Genomic DNA, 26770 nt, shown 5'->3' with positions numbered 1-26770 from the left:
TTGCAAATTGGGATGTATGTAGAAATTCGCTATTTTTTAGCGATTTTCTTAAAATTCCTTAATTGCGATTAGCAAATTGCTAATCGCAATTAAAGAATAATTACCCATTCATTTCTATGGTCCAGGAGGCCCATAGGAATGAATGGGAAGTTATTCTCAATTTGCGATTCGCAATTTGCTAATCGCAAATTGAGAATAATTTCAAGGGTGCAGGGGTGTCCAAAGGACACCCTGTTGCACCCATTAAATATGCATGGGTGCACATATGGCGCACATACATGCCCTAAGGGCATGTATGTGCGTCACATGGCACTTTGAAAAATGCAAACATTTGCATTTTTCAAGGAATTCGCAATTTACCACCAACTAGAAGTTGGTGGTAATTTGCGATTCCTTAAGGGCATATTGCTAATTTGTTTTGCTACATACATTGCATTTAAGGAATCGCAAATTTTGCGATTCCTTATTTTGCACCAGATTTTGCTTCATACATTCCATTTAGAAAATTTGCATTCGCAAAGGCCGAAATTCTGCAAATTTTGGCCTTTGCGAATGCGAATTTGCTTGATACATCAGGCCCTACATGAGGTAAAAAGAACAAGTGATGGACGGAACGCTGAACAAATCAAGCATTCAACCCCAGTGACAGATCTGGGTTTAATCCCTTGTTTTTTTTGCTAACCACGTCACCCCAGTTTGCCCCCAGCCATATGTAAATCAGTCTTGACCATGCTCCCCATGGAAACAGTCCAGCCCGAAGTGCCCGGTCCCCCTGAATGGATTAAACCTAGATCTGTGACTGGGGCGAATGTTTGATTTGTTCAGCATTCCGACCATCATTTGTTCTCTTTGCTTTTTTGCCCTAATTAGAAAGAGTATGACCTGATGTGAGCCCCTTGCTAAAAAATGATGGCTTTAGGCCCACCCTGTCGGTCCTGTATTCCCATCCAACACCACAAAGGCCAATTTTTATAATGTAGAAAGTGGTGCTACAAATCACTGCAAACTTACTGTTGTGGACGGACAAAATATTATTGCCTGAAAAAACCATCCAGGCAAACGCTCAGTTAACAGCAATTAAAACATGGTATCATTCGTTTTCCCTGAATATGCATGTACTTTCATGGTGATGTAGCTTAATGGTGCCCTGCTTGAAGTAGGGTTGAAGTAAGTGCATGATGACCCGAGTAAAAATTATCACCTTCTTGCCAACCATCATCCAGCATCTTTAGAGGGGTGCACTTGCTTAACCACAGTTGGGTGGCCCTGGGGTAGTTTGTGGAGTCATTCTGGACTTAAAGGGGCCATCCAGTGAATTATGTCACAGGACCCCCCAAAACCCCACTTGACAGTATCAAACAATGCAACATTCTGTAATGTTTACTATTGGTAATGATTATGAGAAATGCAGGACTGGGAGAAGAAAACTGTTTTTTTTTTCCTCTGCACTGGATGCTGCTTTGAGAGATGCAGTGGTAAATATTCAGAGCTTACTATGATGTTCAAACAGACAACCTCATGCAGGTGGAGACAAATAACTTGCCTGAGGTCTGCCTATTTTGAACCAGCTGCAGTTGCAGCACATCTCGGTCCATGCTGATTCATTTGAACACTCAGTTTATAACAAATTCCAATTCAAGTCCAGTTAATCATTCAGAAATCTGCAAGATCATTCTGTGGTTGAATACTTGTTCTGAAAATTGATTGGTATTTTTCAGATACTGATTTATCATTCTTTTTTTTTTAACTCTTTTTATTGAAAATAGAACAATAACAAACAAGGCATTAATAGTCCTACAGCTGGGTACGTGTTCAAGTAGGGGAGAAAACGCATCACAATGTAATACAGAACATCAGTATGAGAAATAAGGGGGGGGAGGGGAGCAGGGGGGAAACGAAGCCACTTTACGTTAGGACTAGATAGCATTAGGAATGTCGGGTCCGGGGGAGAGAGGAGCATCCAGAACTTCGGTGACCGGAGGTGTACACATGTCGCCCCGGTACGCATTCCACTGACCCCAAATTTTACCCCACTTCCTCGGTCTACCACGTGCCACATACACTGTTTTCTCATGAAACATACACCAGTCCATGTTCTCCTTCCATGCCGAAACCGTGGGCGGCCTCTGGGAGCCCCACAACTGTGCTATATCTCTCTTGGCAACCATATTCCCCAGGGTCGCCCACTGAGTCTGCGCCACATTATAATCAGTCGGTTCCCATACATTCAGCAAGCAACGCCTGGCTTCGGGTAATGGTGCAACACCCGTGACCTCTGTCATCAGTGCATGCACTCGATTCCAAAACACTGCTATCTCCGGGCATTCCCAAATTATGTGGAGGAAAGTACCAGTTAAGCCGCACCCACGCTTGTACAATCCATCAACAGTATAACCCATTCGAATCAAGCGAGGGCCAGTCACGTAGATCCGGTGCAGGATCTTAAGCTGCACGAATCGGAGACAGGCTGGAATCGCGACCTCCTTGGGCGATGATATCGCAGATTGCCAGTCCTCATCATCTAATTCTAAACCGTCATTGGTCCAAACCTCTCTAAGGTGTACCAACAGGTCAGCACGGTCGTTAATCAATTTTTTATATATCAGAGAAATAGTGCTGTCTGGAACGTATCCGTCAAGCACTCGATCTTCGAAAAACCCAATTCAACGCGCGGCGGACCTGTATATAACGGAAAAACTCCTTGTCATTAAGTTCGTATTCAACCTTCAGCTCCTCGAAGGTCTTAATCCTATCTTTGGCCCAGAGGTCGCTTACTTTGCTAATACCAATCCTATCACAGTTCGCAAAGCCTTTCGTCCTCCACAAGCTACCCAATTTATCAGACGCATAAAGCGGAGTAGCCCGGGTCAATCGGTCTGTCCATCCCATTGCCGCGTTCGCACACTTCCACACTCGCACTGCTATATTAGTGGGTCCGACAGTTTTCCTCCTGCAGATTTGGAGTAAAGCTCCCTGTTATAATCTCCACCCAGTAGCTGCCACTTATCCATCTCGAACGCAGGGTTCAAAACCGGACCGTACATTCCATGGTTGATCGCTCCCAGCTGGGAGGCCCAGTAGTATCGCTTGATATCCGGAAGTGCGATACCGCTGTCATACCAGGGAAGCGTCAATTTGGCGAGGGCGATACGCGGACGTCCGCCCCATATCAACTGCCTCTGCAGACTCTCAACCTCACGGAAATAACCCGCCGGAATTACATCGAACGTGTTCTGAAGGACATCATTTTGAACAGAGCTGCACGCCCCAGGGGGGACAATGGCAGTCTACACCAGGCCGCCACATCAGATTTTAACCGTTGGAGTGGAGGAAGCAGATTACGTTCATAACGGACAACGGGGTCCAGTGTAATAAAGTCCCCCAGATACTTAAATCCCGACTGGGCCACCTGTATAGGACAGCCGCGCGGTAAAGAGGGAGTGTCACCCGAAAGCACGTAAACACAGGACTTAGTCTAATTAATCACAAGGCCGGAGTTCCTCCCGAACGAGTTCAGCACATCAATCAGTACTATCAAGGACTTTCGAGGGGACGAGAGATACAACAGGATGTCATCTGCATATAATGATATTCGATCCTCAAATTCTGGGGTCCACTGAATACCCTTCATTGATGGTTCCCACCGTAGCCAAGCCGCCAGAGGTTCCAAGGCGAGGGCGAAAAGAAGTGGGGACAACGGGCACCCCTGTCGCGTGCCCCTCCCCAGAACAAAGGACTTGGAAACCCGACCATTTACCACAACCTGATCTAATGGTTCCTCGTATAGAAGTTTTACCCAGCCGATGAAACCAGAACCGAGACCAAACTTTGCAAGAGCAGCCCAGAGATATGGCCATTCCACAGTATCAAAGGCCATCGTAGCATCCAAAGAAACCAAGATGGCCGGCTCACGCAGCGAAGTTGCTCTTGCCAGGAAGCCATGCAGGCATCGCAGGTTCAGAGCTGTGTTGCGATGTGGAATGAAACCAGATTGATCCGGATGGATCAGGTCACCGATCACCTTTATCAAGCGGTTTGCCAATAATTTTGCTAGGATCTTGGGCTCCGCGCTAAGGAGCGATATAGGCCTATAGGATGCGCAGCGATCTTGCGGTTTCCCCTCCTTATGAATCACTACGATGGTCGCAAGTCGCTGATCACGGGGAAGGGAGCCGATGTCTCGCGATTCCAAGAACATTGCACAAAGATGCTGCACCATCTTGTCGGGACGCAGCTTGTAAAGCTCAATGGGGAGACCGTTAGGGCCCATAGCTTTCCCCGAGCGTACGGATCGGATAGCAGCCGCCACCTCATCAACCGAAAATGCTGCGTCCATCAAATCCCTATCTGAGTCCGATAGGCGCGGCAACGCAATGTCCCTTAACAGTAGATGGGAGTCTTCCTCTGGTCTATCGGAGACTGGGGAGTATACATTTCGAAAATGTTCCGCAAAACACTCCACAATCTCAACCGGGTCAGTCACACGCACTCCATCAGCTCTCTCAACCACAGGAACTACACGACTCGCCCTTTCCTTTTTGTCTAACCAAGCAATCAGCTTCCCAGCCTTGTCTCCCACATCGTACAGCCGTCCCTGCTGCTCTCTACTAGCAATTCTAGCAGCGCCCGTTACCAGGGCTCTATAATCAAGTTGTTTGAGACCAAGGACATGAACCTTCTCCTGACTGATATCCACCTCTAAATCCCCTTCCAACTCAGCTATTTCGGCCTCTAGGCGGACCACTGCCTCATTTTTGCTTTTTTTAGCAGCAGCGATTAGCGATAGCGCCTGTCCACGGATAACAGTCTTAAAAGCCTCCCACAATGAAACAGAAGAGGATACAGACCCCACATTCTCAGTGAAATAATGATCCAAAGACTGAACCAACTCAGCCCTGGTTTTGGGGTTACGGAGATACCAAGGGTTAATCGGAGCCACTCGACCCTCTGCACCCATCATTATGTCCATCAAAAGCCACAGTGGGGAGTGGTCTGAAATACCCCTGGCTAGATGTCTAACTTCCCTAACCAAGGAGGCCTGCGCCGCTGACATCAAGATATAATCAAGCCTAGAGAGGCTACTGTGAGCGCCAGAGTGAAAGGTGAATAGCGCCTGTCCCGGATGCAATAGCCTCCAATAATCTACCAGCCCCAGCATCTGCAAAAATTCACCTAACCAAGACTGTGATTTTGTGAGGTCCCGGAAGGGGGGGGGGGGGCTGCGGTCCTCCCTACCGGAAACAACAGAGTTGAAATCTCCACCCATAATCAGAGTGCCCTCAGGGAGCCCTAAAACCACCCTCCTCAGTTCAGCGAAGGTCGTGGTCTGCAGCCCAGGTGGAACGTATACAGAGAGCAGTGAGATGGTCTTCCCCTCCCACCTACCAGTGAGCACAGCATAGCGTTCCCTATCATCAAGGATTATGTTGTCTACCTCCAGGGGGAGGGAACTCCTAACTAGGATACCCACCCCTCTAGATCCAGTGGTGAATCCAGAATGTGCAATTAGACGATATCCTCGCCGATTCATAGCATGGCATGTGTTGCCAATCAAATGTGTCTCTTGCAGTAAAACTACATCAGGGGAGAGGCGTCTCAATAGTTGTGACACAACTCCACGTTTTATCCTGTCCCCCCCAACCCATTGACATTCCAACACAATAACTTCAACCCCCTACCCCCCATCCCAAGAGCAAGTGCCGAATCCACCCCATAGCGAACAGAACACCCAGATCAAGATGTAAGACGATGTGTTGCCTTGAAACAAAATAAAACAAACCCAAAGCTCTCCCCCCACCCCCCAACAAAGCCCGAAAATACACCCCTCCACTCTGCACCCCTGCGATAGACTCAAAAGCCACCCCAACTTGCAGTGTACCTGTCGCCCAATTATGAAACTAATCTACAAAAAGAAACCCGGTTGAGGAAGAGTCCCATTCTCCCTCGCCACCTCTGGGTACAGTACCATAAGTATCGCAAAAGTCATGAAACCACAGCTGCCAGTTCTGTACACTGTCTGAAAACCAGCTACCACTTCTCATTCTTGTTCCGACGGGCCAACCTCGGCTCCTTCCGTGTCACCAGAATGTTCCGAGTGATCACGCTGTGCAGGCAACGTGTCAAGCCAGTCACTCACGTTCTCGGGGCGATCAAAGAAGAACGTCCGTTCATTGTGTTCAACACGTAGCCGAGTTGGAAAAAGCATCGCATATTTCATGCCCATGTCTCGCAGTCGCTGCTTCACTCCCAGGAATCCCATCCTTTGTTTCTGAACGAACTGGGTAAAATCAGGGTAGAAGCTCACCGTAGTGTTTTCAAACTTCGTGGGGCCGCCCACTCGTGATGCCTGCAGGATAGCGTCTCTATCTCTGAAATTGAAGATTCTGGCAATTATGGGCCGCGGCGGGGCACCCAGTTTCGGCTTCCCACCCGGCACTCTGTGTGCACGTTCCACCGCAAAGAAGTTGCTCAGGCCTTTGGGGGCGAGATGGTTTAAGATGAGATCCTCCACGAGGAGATCCGTGGCGAACTCTTCTGATTTTTCAGGGACCCAATGATACGTATGTTATTGCGTCTGGCCCGACTTTCAAAATCCTCCAGCCGACGGGCAAAGAGATCATTGGAGGATGGTAGGTTGCGAACCTCCATCTGTAAATTGGAGACATCAGTCGTAAGGCTGGAGGTCTTCAAATCCAAGGATTTTATCTTTTCGTTGGTTTTTGATAGGTCAGTCCTGATCAGGTTGACATCAATTGCCACGGTGTCAAGCTTTAGAGCCAGAGCCTCATATTGTTGACCAATGGAGGTCTCCATACTAGCAATGGCGCCCATGACATCACGCAGGGTCAAATCATCCACCGCAGTTGAGGAGTCGCCGGCGTCCTCCAGGGACCTACTCGCACCACCGGGGGACCCATTAGGATGGGTATAGCGATCCATTATGTTCATTTGAATAGTGCCCCCACGGTGAATGGTCTTGGTCTTTCGTTTCTCGCTATCAGGCTTGCCCGCCATGTTGGGTGCTGCGCCCCGAAGGGGCCTTTGGGACCTGGTAAAAATGAGTCCTCACAGTTCATCCACGGGGATCGCCGGATGCGAGTCCCGGCGGGATATCCCACGACCAGGGACACCCTGCAGTTGGCACACGGTGCAGTTGCGGGGTCTGGCTCCCGGGCTGGCAGGGCAATGCAGAAATAGGAGGAGGCAAAGGAACCAAAAACGAAACCGAAAGTTAACTCTGGGATCGTAAGCGGGACCCCGTTGACCGTTGTTGTTCAACTACCACCTGGGTACCATGATGACTCGAGCCCCAGGCAGTTCCATGGAGCAGGCCACAAAAGTTCAGAGTATCGTAGTTGCGGTTCCCGGAGTCCAAATCAATTTCTGGAAACAGCTATTAGATCAGCTGGGTTACGTTGTCAATAACCCGTTGTCGTAGTCAGGATAAAATTCAGGATAGATGCAGGAGGTGGCGAGGGTCTCGGGAGCCCTGTGCTCACGCGACCATCTTGGTTGCTCGCGAAGCTCCTCCCTGATTTATCATTCTTGTTTCTGATTGATCATTTGGGAGTCTTATTCACTGTTTATCTTATTTTTCAATTAAGGTCTGATTAGTCGTTCAGCAGTCTAATTTATTATTCAAGGGCCTCACTGATTGATTAGGATTTAGATGAGACTTGAGATTGTTACTGGTCATTCAGATATCATCTTGATCATTTGGGAGAATGATCATTCAAGAGTGAATGGTCACTCAGGAATCTGGTTGAGAATTTCATAACATCATTAATTACACCTGCGACTTCATGGTCATTTACTTGGTCCTTTGGGAATAAAATGGGCTATCCTGGAGTCTAAATGTGTCAGTCAGTTGATTGGGCCTCCTGAAGTCTGATAAATAATTTAAGTTTAGTTGTTCATTTGGCAGTCTGGTTGGTCATAGGATTCCCAGGCCAGATCTGCTCTCAGTTCTTTCACAAGCTTTACAACTGCCTGGTGCTTTCTCCAACAGGTATCCTATCATTGAGTGTGCAAGCCTTATGGAACATTTTGACACACAACAACCTTTCTCGGTCCTCCTTGTATGCCCTGAAATAAAAACTAACATTGGATAAGTGCTGTGACACAAAACGATGGGCTTCATGCAAAAATGTGAAGGGCTCCTGTGATTCCAGCATCTCATATATATGTGAGCTTTAAGTTTAACTTTGGCCTCTAGAAGGATTAAGGTATGACTGCTCTGCCAAGGGCATTCATTAAGCCCTTGAATGAAAAGTTTTGGTTTGACTACAGAGGAGACCATGCTGACTTCGGCTAGGTTCACGCTATTCAGCTACCACACACACACGTAAGCTAAACTCGGAGTATGCTGCCACATTTAAGGACAAGCAGGAATCCAAGTACCAGCACATGTGGGCTCCTGATAGCTCGCAACAGCCTTCAAACTAGTAGAGTCCTTCACAGAGGTTATTAAAGCAACTGTTACCGGTATCCAGACTTATGCTAGAAATGCAGACTGACTGGCACAGTCTGATAAAGAAACCTAGAAATGTCCAGGTCTTGCCAAGACTGTGACTTGGGATAAGTGGATGCCCAAAGAGAGATTCCCAAATACTACCCTTCATGGAAGGACCTTTGTAAAAAGAAAGATAAAAAAATCAAAGTTGTGAATTAAATCGAGCCATTAATGTGCCTCAATATTTAGGAAATAAATTGTTTTTAATTTTTATTATCAACAGACCGGAAACAGCCCAAAAATAACATGACTAAAAAACTGCCAAAAGGTTATGCACGAAACTATTGTCTGTTCAGTAATGTTATGCACTGTATTTCATTTGGTTATTAATATGCCATTAACGTATTTTATATTATGTTGTGATGGTCCCACAAACGAGTAGCAAGAAAAAATTAATACCCCCACTTGGACCTACATCCAGAATGTCTGAGAACGAGCAAGTCCATTTTCTCTACGTCTATTTTTCATCCTTTCATCCAACCTATAGCTTTCCTCTATTCTCTCACACCTTCCACCTCTCCCTTGTCTAATCTAGCCTCTCTCTCTCTCCTCCAATTGCCCTCTTCTTCCTACTCTTTTTGCCTTTCTCTTCATCTGTCCTCACCTCTCTCGTCTCCTTACTTCTTCTTCCCTTTTCCTACTTCCCCTCCCTCTTCTCTTGTCTCCCTGGATCCTTGTTTTTTCTTTCTCCTCCAATTACACATTTGATTATTGTTTCTATCACGGCATGTCTCATCCCTCTCTTTATTCCATTTTTCTCTCCCTCACTTTTGCACTTCTAACTCTCCTGCCAATTTGTCATTTACCTCCCTCTCACCTCTCCTAATGTCCCTGTCCTTCCCTCTCTCTCCTTACCTTTTTTCCTCCCTTCCTCTCTCTCCTCCCCTTTCTTGCTTGCTTTCTCACTCCTGGACAGTTGCTGTGAGAAGTTGGCCTGGTATATGATGTCCACTATTCTAGTGGGCACCTTGCACCAGTCCAAACGACCCTTACTGATAGTAGGTTCAAGACAGCATTTATAGAATCTATCCTAGTGATAGCTGTGGAGCGCAGCCTTCAGGCTAAGTCTTGAAGGAATGTAAAGCAGCTTGTTTTACCAGTCTATAATCTCTTGAATGATCAAATGAAAGAGCACCACACCAGGTATATAAAATGTATGTATTTATTCTAAAACACACCCCTCTAGTCTCTTTATGAGGCGAGAGGCAAAAGTACAATAAAAGAACTTAAATAGCACACAGTAAATTAGCACAGTTTACGTTTTGCCCTAGGGGCCTCACAAACCATTTACTAAGACAGTGGTATAAGAACCACATGAGGGATAGAAGCTAGGCCTAGGGCCTGTAGAACCGCTGAGCAACCAGGAACCACCCAAGGTAGGGACGCAGGAGACCCACAGGGGATGCGTGCAGTGTCTAAACACAGCCGCAAATCACCATTGACTTCTATGGCGAAAGTTAAAGTTCCAAAGTTAAAGATTAGGGACACTTAGGAGTGGACTACGGTGGAACCCCTTCAGAACTGAACACTTTGAGAGAAGACCCACGGGAGCACTGAAGTACTCGTGTTACCTCACCCAGGGAAGCCGGGTGCATAGGTGTCTTTTCGTGTCGGGTTTCGTTGTCGTTTTCAATGGAGAGCTGCAAAGAAGTGCTGCAGGCGACCAGAGGAAAAGTGTCCTGATGGATCCAAGGATGGATCAGAGATCTGAAGAACCTGAAAGAAGAGGGGACAGAGTATTGGTCACTAGCCAGTGACCAGGATGGCGATAAGAAGAGGCCAGACTATGTTGGGTGCTTTAAGGTGATGTAGGTGAAGCTTGACTATTCAGCCACGAGGACCAGAAGGCGTCGACAACAACCAGGAGCTGGATTGGAGCTATCCCACGTTGGATGTCGAGTGCTGCAGCATCGGTATCCGGATTGGACCCAACAAGCCTTGGCAACAGCAACCCACACAAGATGACAAGATTGGCTTCGGAGGCAGACCAGCAAGGTCTGAGGGACTCACCCTTTGGAGGGGAGTCAGGGCACGTCTAGAGCAACCAGGAAAGCCCAAGAAATAAGATTTTCCTTTGTGGGGACCCACCAGTCCACGGACCAGGGATCGCAAAGGGGCCTCAAGTAGAAATGCTAGAAGCGGGCCCAAGGAACACTTGTGGAGTGTAGGCCCACAATCTTCGGTGCCGATGGTGCTTAGGGCTTGGACTACAAGTAGCCTAATGCACAACTTCGGGAAAGCTCGGGAAGTCGATGCACTAGCAAATGTGCAGGATGTTCAGGAGTTCCGGTCCCACGTCTCTCGTGATAGCTACAGGTTTCAGCTTTGCTGGGGACTTGTGTCAGCCTCGGAGATGTCTGGAAGTCCGTGTCGTGTTGCAGATTCTTACGGGATCCGGCGGGAGCCTTGAAAATGCGACTGGCAAGATGCTTCTTTGGTGCCTGTTTGAACAGGGGAGTCACTGCTTGACCCCAAGGGAGATTTCTTCCGTCTTCCAGTCGATATGGAATGTAGAAGGTCCAAGATTTATGTTTCAGAGTTTCGTCCAGGGTAATCTAAAGTCCTAGGGCCTGGGTTCCTATACTTATACCAAGTTTCGGATTTGGACTAACTCTAGGTTCCCACCTATGGGAAGACCTGGGGAGTGGGTGGTTACAACCCTTCCCCTTTGTCCAGTTTAGCTCCAGAGCTGGGGCTGAGTGCCCCAGCAACCGGTTTGAATTGGGAAATGCACGGGGATACTTGGGTGCTCCAGGCAGTGTCTGAAAAGCAGTCACTGAATGCAACCCACCCTGCCCCAATACTCTAAAGCCTGTCTGGGGAGGTGCTGGCACCTCCCTGGACAGGAAACCTATTGTCCAGGCCTCCCCTGCCGGAGTTTCAACCAGCAGCAGGAGGTCAGACTTGTGTCTGTGGCAGCAGCATCCATTTTGTGATGCTGAGGCTCTTTAAAACTATTACCGGGAAAGTAAGTGTGTACATGTCTTCTCCCTCTAGAAGGGTGGAATGCTACCCCCGCCGCCAGAACTGGTGAGGAGGGGGGGGGGGGGTAGTATTCCAAAGTGTTTGACACCAAACATGTCATGTTTTGATAGCCAAACCAAAGTTAACATTCACCGCGAGGATTATAATGCACTTAAGAGTATATGGTATGGCCATATCACAGAACAGCTATAGGGAAGGGATTCCGAAAACTGCAGAAGGGCTCAGCTCATTCTAGGGCACCCTCTCACACAAAACCAAACACTCTGCCTTCAGGATTGTCGAGGCCTGCCATAGGAGTGACTTATAGGTTGATGTGTGCCTGTTTTTAAATGGTGGAGATAGGTATACAATATCCCAGTGAGGGGTGCTTACACCACCTTACCCAGGCTGCAAGTGCAGACCTGTGGTGCCATTTTGGAAGGCTTCCCAGGGGTGGCACAATACATGCTCCAGCCCCTGGTAGGCCTCTGGGGTACCTATGCCCTTGGTTACCTAAGGTACCATATACTAGAGACTTACAAGGGTAACCCAGTAACCAATCTGGAGTGTACCTAAGGTACAGGGTATCCATTTTAGAGAGAAAGCCGATAGACTGGGGCCCTGAATAGCAGGATCCCAGTCCAACTAAGCCGAAAACCATCAAAACACAGGGAAAAAAGTGGCGGTAACCATATATTAAGATTCCACCTTCCTACAGTTGCTACAACAAGAACAAACTGGTTTTAGTGAGCATTAGTTTGGACAAAGAAAATCAATAATTTGTGTCACTATTACCCAGATGTGTGCCAATAATATTACACAAATGAAACGAAAATTAAAACATGTAACAAAATATAACTATCAGTCAAAAGCGACATGTTTGGTATTTTTCATTCACAAATGTCAAGTTTAATATAAAGAGACGAGGTTTAAAAATTCGTTTTTACGATTGAAAATGATGTTCTAACACTCTGCAAGGAGCGAAATACATTCTGGTTTATTAAAAAAACACAATTGAGTTGCTTCCTTCAGTCTTAAAAGTCTGTTATGGAATGTAATTTTTGGTTCTTATTGTTAGGCTTTATTTTTGAATTACGGCAGTGATCCTTTTATTTTGAAGAGAGATGTTGTGAGTTTACAGAAAACACGGGCGAAACACTCCAGCAGAAGCATCTCGTTAAAGGACAGTAGGGAAGGAAAGCCAGCGGCATGCTTCCTCTCCCGTTAGACTCGGCTTCCATCCAGAGGCGTTTTCGCGGGGAGCAACCGGGCTGGGGCTGCCTGTCACACTGGCAAGCTCTACTCGGTTGCTTTTCTTGATGCCTTGGGGCCTCTTCGAAGCCTTTAGTCCGTCTCAAGCTAGTGGAGCAGGGGGTTGATAACGCCACCGCGGACCCATGTTTCACTACACCTCCAACTAACTAACTAAGTTCACATATCTAAGGAGGCTTAATAATGAGTCTGTATCCGATCCTGGTGGGATCATGGTTGCCAGGGGTCTTGGTTATGGTGTGGTTTGATGGTAACAGTGACTGGTAGATAGTTGACTGTGAGTTGTCTCTATCCTGGTTATTCTGATGTGAGGGTGTGCTTTGGCTGATGTTAAGTTCTCTCCTTTTGCACATTTCTTCATATAATAAAAAGATTTCTTTTTCAGTTCTTGCAGATGCAAATTTTCCAGCTGTCTCGGTCAGTCGCTGCGGACCAGTCCTCATCCGAGCCGATGGTACGTTTTGACTTAAATATTTTTTTCCTTCCTTGACCAAAAATGTTATTATTTCCAGCAGAATGCTTTAACCAGCAACTGGTTTATAGAACTTGTGGAAGGAAAAATTGAGCACGATCATACAGGACCAATATTAAATATTTAATTTTTTTTTGTTTTAATTGCAAGTTTTGAAGTCTAAAATCTGTCCCATAATCCGGAAGGTCTTCCATATTCTCCTTATGGTAGATGTATTCTTTTAAAAAAGCTTATTGGCCAGATCCCTTATTTTCAGATCCTGTGGTTGCGCCACAGTTGTGGAAATGATTCATATTTCTTAACCTATTTTGGGATTTTTATGGCGTTCACTTCACCTTTCAACAATTCCCAGCACTGAATACACCGTAAGCTTCTTTCAGCAGGGTAATCTGCGTCATAGATGGTCTAGGTTCGGTCCTTTACCATAGGGTCTTTGGTTAAGGCGGGTCCAGTGTCTGGTGATGACAAATGGGGTCGATCCATCTTTGACAAATTCATTTGGGAAATTATTGTTTGAAAAAAAACAGGCTCAGTTTCTTGAAGGCAGCCAAACAAGTTGAAACTGTTAGTTTTGGGTCCTTTATCTTCCATAGAGCAATCCCTTGCACGACGATAGATTTTCAGTATTTAATTTCCCATTTAAGAATGTTTCTTGTGAAGAACATTTTTCTATGATATTCAGCACGACCTTCCTGCAAAAGTAATATAGGGTCTTTAACATAATTTTGTAAAAATTGTTTTAGCTATTAAGAATACATGTTTTAAAATTGAATAATGTTGCTGAATATTTTGTTATGTTTTTTGTTTTTGAAGGCTTGGCCATCCCTCAGCTATTGGAAGCCATTTTGAAGCTCCTCCCGCTGGATACCTACGTTAAGTGTCCGGTAAATCTTTGATGTAGGATATTCATGTTTGTCAGAAGTGTGTTTTTTAATGGTCCTTGTCTGGTGTTCCACGATCCTTGTCCAGTGTAGAGCAGACTTGATTTGCTCAATTCACATCCCGCTCTGACCACGCGCCCAGGTTCTGAACTGCAGTGCTCTTGTGCATGTGGATTTTCATGAAGAGTATTTTATCCAGGATCAGTGACGAATTGCCTTGTCCCAAATCTTTTGGAAACAGACTTTAAATACAACTTTATCTTGTCATGCCTAGATATTCAGTAAGTGCTATGCAAACAAATGATGGACGGAATGCTGAATAAATCATGCATTCACCCCCAGTCAAGAGATCTGGGTTAAATCCATTGTTCTTTTGCTCACCATGCCACCTCAGTTTAGAGCCAGCCATATGCAAATCAGTCTTGACCCTGTGCCTCATGGGAACAGTCCAGACTGAACTGCCAAGGCAGGTCCCCCCAGACCCAGAAACAAGCATCCTGGGACCGGTTTCTGGGTATTACCCTTCATCAGCCAGGCTAGCTTGAATCCAGTGGCACAGTGAGCAAAAGACCCTCGTCTGGGCATACCCATCCCACTTAGGGTGAAAAGGGCTACGCAAACAAATGATGGACCGAATGCTGAGTAAATCATACATTCACCCCCAGTCAAGAGATCTGGATTAAATCCATTGTTCTTTTGCTCACCATGCAACCCCAATTTAGACCCAGCCATTTGCAAATCAGTCTTGACCCTGTGCCTCATGGGAACAGTCCAGACTGAACTACCAAGCCAGGTCCTCCCTGGACCGGAAACAAGCATCCTAGGATCGGTTTCTGGGTGTTACCCTTCATGAGCCAGGCTTCATCAGCTGGATTCAAGCTATCCTGACTGATGAGGGCTGAAAACCCGAAACCGGTCCTAGGATGCTTGATTCCAGTCCAGGGAGAACTGATCTACATATGGCTGGGTCTAAACTGGAATGGCTTAGTGAGCAAAAAAAATATGGATTTTGGCCCAGATCTCTGTACTGGGGTGAATGTATGACATTGTTCTGCATTCTGTCCATTAATTGTTTTTTTGCATTTGTCACTCCGAGTGGGACGGGTATGCCCAGACGTGGGTCCCGTGCTCTCCATGCCACTGTAGTCAAGCTATCCTGGCTGATGAGGGCTGAAAGCCCAAAACCAGTCCTAGGATGCTTGTTTACTGTCCAGGTGGGACCTGACCTGGCAGTTCGGGCTGGACTGTTCCCAATGGGCGCAGGGTCAAGACTGATTTGCATATGGCTGGGTCCAAACTGGAATGGCATGGTGAGCAAAAAAACAATAGATTTGGGCCCAGATCTCTGTACTGGGGTGAATGTATGACATTGTTCTGCATTCTGTCCATCAATTGTTTTTGCATTAGAAATTCAGTAAAACCTGTCTTAACATTTGAATGATGTTTTCATACAAAAAATAAATTGAACGAAATAAAATAAATAAAAAACGTAAAAAGTAACTTTTATTTTAAAAATATTTGCATCAAAATGTTTTTGTCAATTAATTTCAGCTATTTTCTTTCAAGAAAAGATTCTAGGTCCACCATGATAACCACACTGCTTCCCTTCCCTTCAGAGACGGTAAACTTTCACATTTTAAGCTGTCATCAGAACTCTACCATAAAGACAGACCTTAGCAGATTATAGCTATTCGGAGATGAGTTAAATTAATTATTACATTTAAGGCTAGCTCCTTTGGTAGGCAGTTGATGGTTTCTTCATACAAGCAGCTCCGACTTTTGACACGGGCGAGCTGCGCCCAGGCCCAGGGCGCCAACCTTTAGAAGGGCCCACTGACCTGTCTGTATGAAGGATCGCCATGCAACAGTCTTCCCTCTGACCGGGCTCTGGTTATTCTTCCGAAACTGCTTTTAATCTTTTTGTTTTTTTCTTTTAATATGCTGCATTCACTGTGTTAAGCACCTGTTTACTCCGGCATTCCCCCTGCCATCTCCCTCCCATCCCCTACCATCAGGGGCTGCTTCTCTGTTAAGGTGGAGGAGCATCGCCCCGCAGCTCTTTGAGTAGGAAAAATAAAATTATAATAACCTAGTTATTATCATTTCATTTTTCACAGTTTCAGGGCTGGGTTAGGGCGGGCTGGAGGCACAGGGGGAGGAGTGGTTTTTGCACACATAGGGCACATGACTGCTTGGCCGGTCGCCTGGTACCGGCCATACAGTCTCGCGCACTTAGCATGATCCCCACCAGTTGCATTACATAGACTAGTGGGGAACATGCCCAGGCTCCCAGTCCCCATTTGAGCGCCGATTCTTGGTGCTCAGACCAATCACAGCGCTGCATTGCAGCGGTGTGATTGGTTATGGGGAGTCTAGGTGCTTCCTGGTTCCTGGACTCCGGCAACGTCCGGCAGAAGAGGTAAGTGGCATTTTTTTTGTGGCACCTCTTCTATCCCCCTTCCCCCACCCCTCCACCCTCATTCCCTGCCAGTTGCTATTGCCCACCATCCCACATGTTCACAACCCATCACCCCCCACAGGCACCTTGTCACAAGTATGAAGAAGGAACGATGCGGATAACTAAGGTCGGTTGAGGAAGGCTGGAAAAAGTTTGTGTTTGGAGGCAGTCCCTGTGTGTGATACCAGCCGGTCTGTGAATAGAAACAGGACCCCCTTTTGCTTCTTGCTTTAATGACTAGCAGCAGCCTGGGCACCAAATGTGTGTTCGCCCAGGCGCTATCTGAGCAAAGGATGGCTCTGCATACAAGTGCATTGATTTCTCTTGTAGACATATACATAACATTGAAACCTGTCAAGCGTTCAAGAATGAGTAAATTGTCTAAATAAATGCGAAATATGCTAGTTGCAGCTTCATTTTGTCATGAATCCCAAAGTAAATATTCTCAAACACATATAAAATTAGCACAAAATAATATGGATAAATATGGACTGAAGTGTAAACAAATATATACCATAAATCCTCAAGCCCTGAAATAAAGGAGGCAGCAATGCAGAGAGGCGGCCTCTCCAGACATCTTTAGCGGGAACCTTTAGCCACTCATAGCTATCGGAATTTAACAATAGTTGTACACTGTTTCGAGGAATCAAATACGTGGAGCTGTATCACAAAAGCATTCAAGTCCTGGTGATAAACAGAGCAGCGTTTGGTGCCAATACTTATTGCTGTCACATCGTAACTGTATGTGTCTGTGTGAGTGTGTGTGTGTGTACATATATACATATTAGCACACATATAGCACGACCCTGGGAGAGGTGTGGTGCAGCGGGCAGAGCGGGTGACTCCGTAGCGCAGGGCTCACAGATCGATCGCCGCCAGCAGCTCAGCATCATGTGACTCTTGGCAATAGATCACTTAATCCCCCAGACGACCCCCAACGCCTGGCTACCCCTGGGAGGGATAAGTTTGCACTTTATAAATGTGTAATTATTGTTATAGGAAGCAATGAAGCACTGTACTTCGGAGACAGTCGACAGGATCTCATTAGTCTAGTTTAAGTTTGAAAAGCGTAAAGGTTATTGAAGAAAAAGGGAGGGTAAAGGAACGGGGAAAAAGCAGTAAAACTACATATAGGTGACGAATCCGAAAACCTTAAAAGTACATAAGTAAAAGGTCATATAGTATTATAAAGGGAATAACAAAAAACATAATATTATTCTGGTCAAATACTTAAAAAAGAAAATGTGAGAATACCATAAGCATCTATATAAACAATAGTAAATGCAAGAACATATGGGAATGTTAAGGGGGTTTCAACACCTCTTGGTCGGAGACTTTACGTACAGATATAAACTTAGCATGACAGTCAATAAAGTGTGTAACAGGGGACCACAAAAATGAACGCTTGAGAGCTAAGGAAATTGGGTATACATGAATGGTATCTAACCTGTGGTTATAACATACAGCATACCACCCAGCCTGGAAAAACAAGTCAGACAAGTCTTTCCAATGTTTAGTAATCTTTTGAAATGCTACTCCCAGAAGCAGGTCCAAAATCTTTAAATGTAAAGGACAGCTAGACCAAACTTCAGAAAGAGAGCCCAAAAAAATATTAACCAAGGAAAAAGTAACTGTATGATGAAACATGTGGGTAATTTGTTGCCAGACCTTCCTCCAGAAGTTCTGGACAAAAGGGCAGAAAAAAAGTAAATGTTTTAAATCCGCATTAGTGGATGAGCATGACCAACAAGTGTCGGGGAGTTTAGCGTTGATCTTATGTAAATGTGAAGGGGAAAGGAGTAATCTCTTATATATGAAAAAAGTGTCTGTGTAGTATTGGCTGCCCTGGATGTTTTTCTGAGTTTAAGCCATATGTTATTCCATAGTTGAACAGACCAATCCACTTGAAGATCTTGTTCCCAATCCATTTCCACCTTAGTTTTATCTCTAACACGGGACAGTTTGCGTAGGTAGTTATAAATTGTTGAGGCTTTGGGTCTAGAACTCAAAAAAGTTCGAGAGTTACTGGAATTGGCCCTCGATTGACTATGGGATGGTATAGATTTCTGAACAGCTAAGTTTAAAGCATGTTGTAGCAAAAGATACCTATTAGAAAAGAAAGTAGGAAAATTAAATATAGGTTTAGCCTGAGAAAATGGTATAATTGTATAATTCTGAAATAGTTGATGGACCCAAATGAGGCCTTTGCGTCCCCATGACTTCCGATAAATGGGTTTGTCTTTAATAGTTATACGATGATTATGCCAAACTGAGGATTGAAGCAGTGAATTCATATTAGAGGAGTTATCTAATACAAGTGGATCTAAAAGCTTATGTGTAAGTTTAACAATAGGGGCAGGTAACCTCTGAGGTTTCTGGGTGAAAGAATAAACTCTGTCGAAGTCTTTCTCCGCATCTAATGCTATAGCAGCTAGAGAATCAGGTAGGCGAGAGGACTTCGAGAGAATGTCAAAGAACAAACGTGTATTGTCGGTAAGAAAGCGACCTTTTACAAAGCCTGATTGCTCTTTACCTAGAAGATCTGGAAGGAGGGATTCTAAGCGTAAGGCCGGAGATTTTGAGAACATTTTGTAATCCATGTTCGCCAATGAAATTGGTCTATAATTTTTTGCAAAAACGGGGGTCCTGTTATCCTTAGGAATGAGGCAGATGAGGGCTTCTAAAAAGGAGCCGGAGGCAGTACCAGTTTGTGAGAAAGAGGTCAATAATTTATGTGAGTTAGGGAGGAGAAGTTGGGAAAAATGAGAAAAAAATTAGACAGTGAACCCATCAGGACCTGGTGCCTTATCTTTCTTGAGGGTTCGCAGGGCATTATGTAGTTCATTCGTTGAAACATCCAATTCCAATGATTGAAAATCTTAATACATACAAGGGGGTTTAGTGATGGAGAAAGGTAGTTTACAATGGATACAATAAAGTGAAGATAATATGGGTATAAACATGCTATGAGGAGACAAAAAGAAAAAGTAAAACAGGGAGTGGACTAACAAAAAGAACAAGGGTTAAAGACATACCAAGGATCCAAATGAGGGTGGGGGAGGGATACCACGTGGGAAGAAGGAATATTCAAGCAGGTCGAAAGGGAGGATGAGAGGAGACCACGGCTTACAAGATACGAATGAGAACAAACCGGAAACGAGGAACGAACCTGTAGGGTAAAAAAGAAGTGATTAGTCAAAAGAAAACAACCATGTTATAAAGAAGAATGTAAAGTAACAGTATAACATCACATTAACCAGCAAAACTCTGGAGCAAAAAAGAGAAACATTAAAAGCTAGAGGGAAATAAAAACAATTATGAAGAGGTCAAAAACCAGTACGATTTAAGAGGACAATGGTCCTGAAAAGTCCATTGTTTCTAATTTACAGGAGTTGATGAAGCTTTTCAGTCTATTTGGATCTTCATAGGTGGTGGTTCTGTTTTTGTAGGTGACTTTAAATAGACACGGATGGAAGAGACCAAAGCGAGCACCAAGGGACCTGAGGTCGCAAGTTATGACATGCTTTACGCTTGTCAGCTGTAGTTGTGGCGTAGTCTTGAAAGAAATATAGAGTAGTACCAGACCAGACAACACGTTTGAGCGATCTAGCTGCTGAGAGGACCTTGAGAAAATCAGGGTACTCCAAGAAATATCAAATAACACCTCTAGGACATTGTGAACTGGCAGAAGAAGTTTGCTAACGGCCAAGGTGGTGGGCCCGTTGGATGTTGAGAGAAGTGTCTGGTGGCATATTCAAAATCTTCGGAAGGAAGGACTTGAAAAAAGTAAGCGAGTCACTAGTCTCTGTCCCCTCCGCCAGGCCGTAGATAATAGAAACAAGCGCAATAACCTGCGTACCAAGGGCCTCCACCTGTTTTTGAAGGGATTTGACCTCTGATTGCAAAGAAATAACCTTACTCTCTGTGATTTAAAGCTAGGAAACATTACGTTCCACCTTGGTAAGTCTTTCATTCATTGATGACCAATTCCCTGAGAGAAATTGTGATTTGGCAAAGGTGTCTTCCATGAAAGGTCGTAGCGATCACATTTCTTCCATTAACATGTCCAAAGAGACCGGAGAAGAAGGTTTCTTTGGTGAAGGTGGGTCTTTTTTTAGACGTTTTGTGGACACCTTCCCTGCAACGCCAGGGGTAGGTATCAAGGAAGAAGAACCCTTTGATGCTGAAACTAGGGAATCACCCATTGCTGAATATTTTGAAAATATTTTGGAGTTTTTGATAAAGATTTGTGTGGGACGACCAGAGGAGGAGCACACTCTTCTCAATCATCCCATAAGAAAAAAAAGGGGGTAGAAAGAGAGACAAAAATCACAATACCAATAAGGCATATGCAGCGGTATGCTAATACCTCAATTCTCAGGCATGAAAATAGTCACAAGAGGAGTCGTCCACATAAGCAACAAACTATGGTTGGGGTACAGTGAGATACACCAAATTATTAATATTGCATGAGGCGTAAATGCATAGAATTGAAGAGAAAAAAAGATTTTTTTTTTAAATTGCAGCGAAGATCAAGTATAAAGCTTGAAAAATGCAAAATTAGAAAGCAGCTGGTCTCATAGCCTTGTCAGGCTCTCAAAGTAACGTATAGAGAGCATTTAAAATAGCGGTCCCAAGTGTCTCCGACTCAAAAAAGCAAATCAATTAGCAGGAAACATTGCAAGGTCAAAAGACAAGGAGAGCACTGCCTTGCTTTGAAATGTAAGCAGTATGAGGAGGACATCAGAAGAAGTCTTGCAGCTTAATATGAGTCACATGCTGAGGAATGACTGTTACCTCAGGTGACTCTTGAAGGAAAAGTAAATGGCGGCCGCAACCTTGTCCGATGCAAGGAGACCGCAATGCAGGAAACCGCGGTTAAAAAGTGCTGTGGGAAACACCGGAGAGATCCTCGGGTTCAGGGCAACATCCGACGTTAGAAGAAGTCCTCTGTCAACGAGGAAGGCGGGATGCCATGGGTTCTCGCCGTGTCTCGCCGAGGATCACTACTGGATAGCCGCCATCTTCAACGGCTGTTAAGCCACGCCCCCATATTAATATAATGAACACACTAAATTTCACATTTTTAGATCCAGGAAGAATAAAGGGGTTGCCCCAAATGATATGATATTTAGTCAAGCACTGAGATGGGATTCACACCCGGGATTCAAGATTACAGTCAGTAGTTTTAGATGCTAGGCCACATCTCCTCCTAGCTCATGCCAGTATGAGGCAGCTGTATTACATGACACATTTGTCAGTGCATGTGCTGCAGTCAAAGTGCAAAAAGATTACTATACAGCGACTAAAGACTGCATTGCTATTATTTGGCATATGTAGAGCATCTAGTTGGCTATTAGTATGGATCACATAATTTTCGGTAATGACTGGATGACGTTCCAAATGATTCCCAGTTTTTCATCGCATTTAGGAGTCTGATTAGGTTCGGATAAATATGCTCTGAGAGAGGTGAAGAAATGTGTCTGTGCTGGTAATTGAGTCAAACTTGATGAGTTGTGGACCTGCAGAGTGAGGACTTGCATATACATTGACATATTTCCTTGTTCGGTACATTTGACCATTGTTTGGCTTTTGTGTATGTGTGTATATATCCATATAAGTATTATTGTATGTGTTTGTCCTTTTATGGATTTGTTTTATTTGAATAAAGTATTCAAAATTAAATGAAATGTGTGTGTGTGTGTGTGTGTGTATATATATATATATATATATATATATATATATATATATATATATATATATTCACTAAAATAACACAAGCTAAAGGGACGTTATAATTAGGGGAAAATATCAACCACTGAAATTCACCAGTTATAGTTGTCTCAAGTAACTATAACTTGTGCCGTAAAGTAACTTGCTCCTGCCATGAACAATGTTGTCATCAATGATGTAATTTCAGATGTTGCAGAGGTGTTATCAATGATATCAGAGAACAGTTCAAGGGGTGGGAGCGCACCAGACACGCCCCAACGAAATTACCTCTAGCATGATGGTTCATGAAGTTCATTATTTCTCGCTCAATTCAAAGTGTTCATAGCCAGTGCTGTATTATCATTTCCAGTTCGTATCCCTAGACACGTGTTTCATGATTCCTCAATCGTCAGTAGGGAAAAAGCAAAGTTCATAGGTTGCAGGGCGTGCTGCCTTGTCTCTCAGGACCAGTTCCACTCACAGCATGAAGGTGCAGGCTCCCGAGCTCGTCAGCTCACAAAATTTAGAATCAAACAATTTTTATTCAGCAGACATGTAGCAGTGAACACAGCTAGGCTGCCTACATCCACCGGCCAACAGAGCGTAGAAAAACAGCACAAAAATACAGCCATGAGGTCTACAACCCTTAGGGCTACCCGGCCGAAGGTGGGCTGTCAGCCCAGTGGTGCAACCAAGTAGGGTGTCGATGCTGCTTTTTATAAAACCAGAGAAGAAAAAAACTCCACAAAGGAAACAAAAGCCTACCCCCCCCCACCCATCCGCCCAGGACCCCCCTCCCTCCCTCCCTCCCACCCACCCCCTCCACATCAGCATGGCCCAGACATCTAACTAAGCCCACACTCCCAGGGACCCCGCCACATTCCAAGGGTGAAACTGGGACTCTCATGTGTTCGCCCCTGGCAGTTCTAACGGAATGAGTTGCAATACCTGTAGGAATTTTGGGCAGGTGACCTCTCGTAAGTCTCGAGATAGCAAGTGTATAAAGGGTGCCCAGAGCTTCGCATACGTGTCCCCTTTACCATCCACACACAGGGAGAGCCTCTCCATGCCCAGCAGCAGCCAAAGTCGTCTAATCCAGTCCCTCGGGTCAGGGGCGTCTGGTGAGCGCCACCTTGCAAGGATTACCAGGCGTGCTGCCAGGAGCGCCAGTGCCATCTGTCTACCCCGCGGGGAGCGCAGGGGAACCGCCTTAGGGTGAGGTAGGCCCAACAATACATGCTCTGGTGCTCTGGGAAAGGTGATGCCAAAAGCATTGTCTATGTCGTCTAGAACCTCCCTCCAGTAACGCACTAATTTGGGACAGTGCCAAAGCAGATGTGCCACAACCCCTCCAACAAAGACTCGAGCACTTGGGGTCCCACCCATGGATCCTCGCTGGCGTGTGATACCAGTATGTAACTATTTTAAAGGCCGCCTCGGCTCCGGCCACGTTAGCTGCGGTGTGGTGTGCGCGATAGTGTATCTTGTCCCATTCCTTACGCGTCAACGGGCGGCCCAACTCCGTCTCCCATCGAACCTGCGCCTTGGAGCGCTGCGTGTGTTGGCGCTTCATAATGAAAGCATAGAGTTCAGAGATGAGTTTGCGATCATCCTTCTTAAAGGCTACCCAGCGTTCCAGGGGTGTCATAGGACGTGACATGTCAGCAATATTAGTAGGGAGTGTTACCCAATGCTCAACCTGCGAATAATGGAAGGCGTCTGCTTCGTTCAGCTCGAAGTATTCCCGGCGAAGAGTGGAAAATGGTATCAGTCCCTCCGGTTGAAAGAGGTGACCTACCCTCTTACAGCCTAGCTCCCTCCATCGCTGGAAGACCGGCGAGGCGCATCCCGGGGGGAACTCCGGATTGTCAACTATAGGCGTCAGAGGCGACGGGAAGGTAGTCCAGCAGCGTTTGTACGCCAGTCGGTCCCACACCGCTAGCGTCAGTGAGGTCACCGGCGATGAGTAAAGGCCCTAGGCCCGATGTTTACGCGGGAGCCAGAGTTCACGCCAGATGTTACGTCCCGCCACTGTCTGGTCCATAAAGTGCCAGTGCTTGCTGGACATGGGCCTGTTCCATTCCAGGATGAAGCGTAAGCACGATGCCTGGTAATACGCCTCTACGCACGGGAAGTTCAGGCCATCCTCGTCTCTAGGCGCTGTTATTCGGGCGAGCGCAACGCGGGGGCGTTTATGGTTCCACAGGAACGTGGTCAGCAGTCTCTGTAGTTTCCTCAAGGCCCCGGGGGGGGGGCGCAGGGGTAGCATCTGGAAAAGATAGAGGATACAAGGGAGGATCGTCATCTTTATCGCAGCCAGGCGGTCAAACCAGGCCAGCAGCAGCCGGGACCAGTCCGAGACAGACTTGACCGTTTGGTCCAGGAGGAGCCTGTAGTTGAGGGCATCTGTTTGGGTAATCGTGGCTGCCAACTGGATCCCCAGGTACGGGATGTCCGTCTGGACCCACTGAAACGGGAAGTCCTTCCGGAGATCCCGGACTTCCTCCTCCGGCACCGAGAGATTCAGGATTTGGGATTTCGAGTAGTTGACTTTGAAGCCAGCCACCGTTCCGAACTCCTCCAGTTCCCGGGAAAGATGTCTCCGATAGGAGCGCGGATGAGTGAGGGACAGAATGACGTCGACCGCGTAGAGGCACACTTTGTGCTCCTCCGCACCGAAGCGGATCCCCTGCACAGCTGCGTTGTCCCGAAGACGTTGCACGAACGGCTCCATGTAGAGCGCAAATAGTAGGGGCGAGAGAGGGCAACCCTGCCGTGTCCCGCGCGTGATTGGAAAATATGCAGACCTGCAACCATTCACTCGGACCGTGGCCCGGGGGGAAGCATAGAGGCAGCGGACCCAGTTGACAAAGGTGTCCCCCAGTCCGAACTTCCTCAGGACCGCAAACATATACGACCAATCGACCCGGTCGAATGCCTTCTCGGCATCTATGGAAAGGAAGCACGCCTGCGTACGTGACCGATGCACTAAGTCCATCAGGTGGAGAAGCCTCTTGGTGTTCTCGCCACCCTGTCGCGTTGGCACAAAGCCCACCTGGTCAGGTTCAATGATGCCGTCCATAAACGAGCTAAGGCGGGCTGCTAGGATGCCAGAGTACAAATTCATGTCTATGTTGAGAAGCGAGATGGGGCGGTACGAGCCGCACTCCTTGGCATCCTTGCCCGCTTTGTGGATGACAGTGACCACCGCCTCGGCCATGGACGGAGTCACGTTCCCCGAATCCCTGAAAGAATTAAAGAGACGTGTCAGGAAGGGGGCCAGGACACCACAGAACTTCTTATAGAAGGAGGCTGAAAAGCCATCTGGGCCCGGGGATTTAGCAACCTTCAAGCGCGCTATTGCCGAGATAACCTCTTCGATGCGTATCTCCGCGTCGAGGGACGTTGCCGAGCTCTGGGAGAGGGGTGTAATGTCGCAAGTTGCCAGGTAGGCCTGAACCTGGTCAGGGTCAGGGGGGTCGTACGTATAGAGCGCTCGATAGAAGTGTTGGAAGCTATCTGCGATGCGCGCGTCAGCCGCCTGTTCTACCGCGTGCTCGTCCCTGATAACTGAGACCGTCGCCTGTTGTGTCCGGGCCCTCAAACGATGCGCTAGCATCTTGCCCTCTTTATCGCCGCTAAGATAAAATTTGTGGCGGAGGCGTAAGAGCGGGTACTCAGCCCTATCCAGGTCCAAGTGTTTCAACATGCGCCTCTTTGTCTCCAGCTCCCTCCAAACCCGCTGTGCCCCGGTCCGCTTGTGTATTGCCTCTAGCCCGCGCACATCGCGCTCAAGCTCCTCGCGCTTTTCCTTGCGCAGCCTCGCCAGGGAGGCCGAGATTGCGATACAGTCGCACCGCACGACCAGCTTAAGCGCTTCCCAGACTGAGCTAATGGGCATGTCGTCGACATCGTTGGTGGCAAAGTATTGCGTGATCGTGTCTTGCAAGCGGTCCACCACGGAGGTGGAGTTGAGAAGGGAATCGCGTAGGCGCCAACCCCCGCGGGCCTGTCCGCCGACCCCCCGGACATTATCACAGAAATGAGCGCATGATCAGATAGGGAGCGCGGCGCAATCTCCGCAGAGGAGAGCTGGGGAAGCAGGGAGGTGGAGGCAAGAAAGTGATCTAAGCGCGCATAGGTCTTATGCGCTGCCGAGTAGTAGGTGTAATCGCGCTCTAAGGGGTGTAGGGAGCGCCACACATCATGAAGTCCCCCCTCCTGTAGCCAGAGCAGGCCCCCCTTGGAGAAGGCGCCGGTCGAGTGGGAGCGCGCTTCAGACCTGTCAAGGGCCGGATCCATCACCATGTTCAGATCACCTCCCACCAATTCCCAGGGATCAGGGGAGGCCAGCACGTCTGCAAGTGCCGAGGTTAAAAAGGGTTCTTGCTGCACATTGGGGGCGTAGAGGGAGCCTACAGTGAAGTGAGAGTCGCCCCATTGAATCCTGACCGCTAGAAATCGACCCTTGATATCCACTACCTGGGACAGCACTTTAC

The 26770-nt window shown here is 46.7% G+C and overlaps 1 protein-coding gene across 1 annotated transcript in view; it reads left to right on the top strand.

The window, feature by feature from the left end:
- The window catches only part of FUOM (fucose mutarotase), a 71596-nt gene that overhangs the window by 20594 nt on the left and 24232 nt on the right, over positions 1-26770 (top strand). Inside the window, exons 2-3 of the mRNA XM_086922010.1 lie at positions 13134-13202; positions 14034-14104. Coding sequence (XP_086778136.1) covers positions 13134-13202; positions 14034-14104 — 140 coding nt within the window. The remainder of the gene's footprint in view (positions 1-13133; positions 13203-14033; positions 14105-26770) is intronic.

This window comes from Lissotriton vulgaris, chromosome 5 (assembly GCF_964263255.1).
Source record: "Lissotriton vulgaris chromosome 5, aLisVul1.2, whole genome shotgun sequence".
Lineage (NCBI taxonomy): Eukaryota > Metazoa > Chordata > Amphibia > Caudata > Salamandridae > Lissotriton > Lissotriton vulgaris.
The sequence above is the reverse complement of the archived record's forward strand: the minus strand, read 5'-3'. Positions and strand labels throughout refer to the sequence as shown.